The sequence below is a fragment of the Hevea brasiliensis genome, chromosome 13 (genome assembly GCF_030052815.1).
Source record: "Hevea brasiliensis isolate MT/VB/25A 57/8 chromosome 13, ASM3005281v1, whole genome shotgun sequence".
In the NCBI taxonomy this organism is placed as follows: Eukaryota; Viridiplantae; Streptophyta; class Magnoliopsida; order Malpighiales; family Euphorbiaceae; genus Hevea; species Hevea brasiliensis.
Window position 1 is genome coordinate 74,503,258 of NC_079505.1, and position 3,657 is coordinate 74,506,914.

Genomic DNA, 3,657 nt, shown 5'->3' on the forward strand with positions numbered 1-3,657 from the left:
TAAAATGAAATAACATAAGCATGGGCAATAGGCCATGGATAACAGAATCGTAAAAGAAACAACCGAGTCCTAACCGGCCGACATGACCATAGCTCCGCAAGGAACAGTCCAACGGTCCGTTGCATTGCTGGGGCTTCCCAATTGCATTATATTTATATATATGGAAGTATTCCAGATTAATTTAATGGCCATCGGTAAATAAATAGCAGCAGAATAATGAACATTACAACTCCAGTACCATTATGATATATATCTTGCCCAGAAAAAAATGAGCTACTGCAACAAGTGAACCATTAAAATTGGTTTTTAAGTGTATCATCTCTATGCATGGATACCAAACAGGGCCTTAATTAGTAACTCAACAAAGAAGTGCTTTTTTATCACCTTCTGGCTTTGATGAATGCTCAAAAAATTATTCAATTTGTTACGCACAGTGATGATATTTTAATAAAACAAAAAGGGAAGCATTTTAAGCAGTAACTTTTTGGTGCTCACATTAAAAGCAGAAACAAAGTGCCAGAACAAATCAGTGACAAGTTCCAATTCCAGTCCACTAATAAATATCATCCTGATTTTAACAATGAGTGAAAAATGCCTGGCATAAACCAGTCAATTCACTTGCCCTCAACAATCTTACATCATAACCAGCCATTTTGGGACTTAGATAGTTGATACCTTCGGAACATCGACTGGGAACTGGTGGATCTCATCCATCCAGGGGCTCTTTTCCTTTGCAGGGTTGATGGGCCTTAGAGCCTTCCAAACTGCACTATTACACTTAAACCCTGAACCAAATGCTATTTGCCATGTTCTATCTCCCTTCTTCATTCTTCCTTTGGCTTCCGAATATGCTAATTCATACCAAAGGGAACTGCTTGAGGTATTGCCAAACCGATAAAGTGTCATCCTTGATGGCTCCATATGCCAATCAGACAGCTGCAAGTTCTTCTCCAATTCATCCAACACTGCTCTTCCCCCAGCATGAATGCAGAAATGCTCAAAAGCTAGCTTGAAATCAGGGATGTAAGGCTTGATCTTCATCTTGAAAAGCTTTTTACCAACTAATGTGGCAAAGAATAGTAGCTGTTCAGACATTGGCAGAACAAGAGGCCCTAATGTAGTGATGTTAGTTTTCAAAGCATCACCTGCAACTGCCATGAGATCCTTCGACAAAGTAACACCAACCTTCCCGTTGGAGTCCTCTTCTTGGGTAACACATGTGAAGCACTTATCATCAGCACCCTTGTGAGTGCGGACAGTATGTACCAATTGGTACTTTGACCTTCTTCTGTCAGACCCTTTGTTTGAAAGGAGAATTGCAGCCCCTCCCATTCTAAATAAACAGTTTGAAACGAGCTTTGAACGGTCATTTCCAAAGTACCAATTTAATGTGATGTTCTCCATGCTGATGACCAATGCATAGGAGTTGGGATGGACCTGAAGAAGATCCTTGGCTAGAGCTATTGAGATCAGACCTGCACTACAACCCATCCCACCTAGGTTGTAGCTAACTATATTGCCTCGAAGCTTGTAATGGTTGATAACCATGGCAGAAAGAGATGGGGTAGGATTGAACAAGCTGCAATTCACAATCAAGATTCCAATATCTTTGGGTTTAATTGAGGTCTTGGCCAAAAGCTCATCAACACAACCAAACATCACAGCCTCAGCTTCTTTTCTAGCTTCTTGCATTGATGGGTTAGGGGGAATATTGAGAACTGCCTCTGGAAGATAAGTTGAATCCCCTAGGCCAGATCTCTCAAGGATCCTCTGCTGGAAGTTAAGATTTTCCTCTGTAAAAGTTCCAGTCATCCGAGATTGATCCATGAAAATCCTTTTTGTGCACTTACGAGATTCTTCAGGCTTGTAGCAGGAAAAGTTGATAAGGTATACAGGACGAGGACGAGTCATAAAATAGAGTGTAAGGAGGAAAACAAGGAGTGTTGAGCAGAGGATCACAGATATGAGATTATACTGTAGATGCTCCCAAAGAGTATAAAAATCTTGAAGAGAAAATGTTGACAGCTGCGCAGCAATTAGGACTACAAGTGGGGAAAGGAAAAGGTACATTCCATGGGAGATGAGGTAATGGTAACCCAATTTCACATATTTTAACTTCACAGATTTTTTGAAATCAGGAAGGTTTCGTGATGATGATGGTGAGATCAAGGGTGCAGTTGTTTTTGGCTCTGCCATCTCTCCCTGTTAAAGATTCAATTAATTAGGTGAGAACAGAGAATACATGAAGCAGCAAAAGTTAACAAATAAAGATCAAAACTCAAAAGATCCTGTGATCTAGTGAATTCAATTCTAAAGTAACTTTTGCACAAGTTCAATGCCAAAAGGATTTCATTTTTCTACCCTGTTTTTCCTAACTTGTTGGGGAATTTAAATTAAAATTCTGAAAACTGGGTTTTCCATAATCGAAAAATATAGAATTTTGTGAGCAATGATAAGAAAAATCTCCCTTTTTGTATTAACTCGAAAAGTTATCCTTCACTACAGATCAAATTTAGTCGTAAAACAGCAATCCCAGATCAGAATTTCACATCAAAAGTAAAACTTTCATGCATTTACAAACACTACAAATCGAAACCCAGATCACCATTCCCATTCAAAAATCAAAACCAAATAATAAAACAATCCAGATCCAAAAAAACAAATTAAATAATATTAATTGCATTGCTAAACAAATCCCAAAAGAAAAAGGGCAGGAAAAAACTAACCTTGAATAGCAAATCCCCAGATAAAAGAGTTAAATCCCCCGGTCTCAGGAGAGGCTAAGGAGAGAGAGAGAGAGCTAGCTGTGAGAGGGTACAGCCAGATGAAATGATATAGGGAAGTGAAAATTGATGATATTACTAAAATTAAACTAGAATCTTTGTGCGTTGGAATATAAATAAAAAATAATTATAAAAATTAAAAAAAGAATAAAGAAGTAATAAGCTAGAAAAAAAAAAAGCTAGAGAAGAGAAAATGAAGAAAGAAATGCGTGAAGAGAAATGGGAATAAAATTACAGGTTATCATGTATCATATCATATATATATATATAGTGGAGAAAAGAAGCCAGCTTGGAACTGGAAAGCCACCGAAATGGACGCGCTCTGAGGTTTCAACGGAGAGCGAGAGAAATATCAAGAGCAAGGGAGCAACAGGCGGCGCCAACTGGGTTTCAAATCTCTGACACTCTCTCCTCTTTTCTAAGGGAATGCCTTGCCTTCCCTATTGATACTACATTTCAATGTGCATTTGATTTTGTGTTTTTCCACTCTTTTGTTATATATATAACCTTTGTTAAATGTGTATATTTTATTTCTTAAAAAAAAATATTTTTTAATCATTATTAATGTTTTTCATAAAATATAAAATCGCTTAAAATTAATTAATTAAGAAGAATTTATTCCATCATTTAAACAAGGGAAAAGTTAGGCGTTTTTTCAAGTAGAATTATGTAATTTAATTTGTGATAAAAAGGGTTTTATGATTTTTTGTCGTTTATAAAATTAATTTTTTGCCCTTAACGCCGTTCATTATTGATGATATAAAATTAATATTTAATTAAAAAATAATTTTTAATTATAAAGATGAAATCCACTCAAAATAAAATTTAAAATTTATAAATTAATTATTCTTTTTTCTTGCTTTTTTTATTTTTT

The 3,657-nt window shown here is 36.0% G+C and overlaps 1 protein-coding gene across 1 annotated transcript; it reads right to left on the reverse strand.

Annotated features, from left to right (window-relative positions):
- Window positions 1-514: 514 nt before the first annotated feature.
- Window positions 515-3,266, reverse strand: LOC110638310 (3-ketoacyl-CoA synthase 11). Its single transcript, XM_021788823.2, has 2 exons — window positions 2,727-3,266; window positions 515-2,202 (listed from the first exon to the last, which is right to left on the reverse strand). Exon 2 carries the CDS (start codon window positions 2,194-2,196, stop codon window positions 661-663), a length of 1,536 nt encoding a protein of 511 aa, XP_021644515.2. The 5' UTR covers window positions 2,197-2,202; window positions 2,727-3,266; the 3' UTR covers window positions 515-660.
- Window positions 3,267-3,657: the final 391 nt, after the last annotated feature.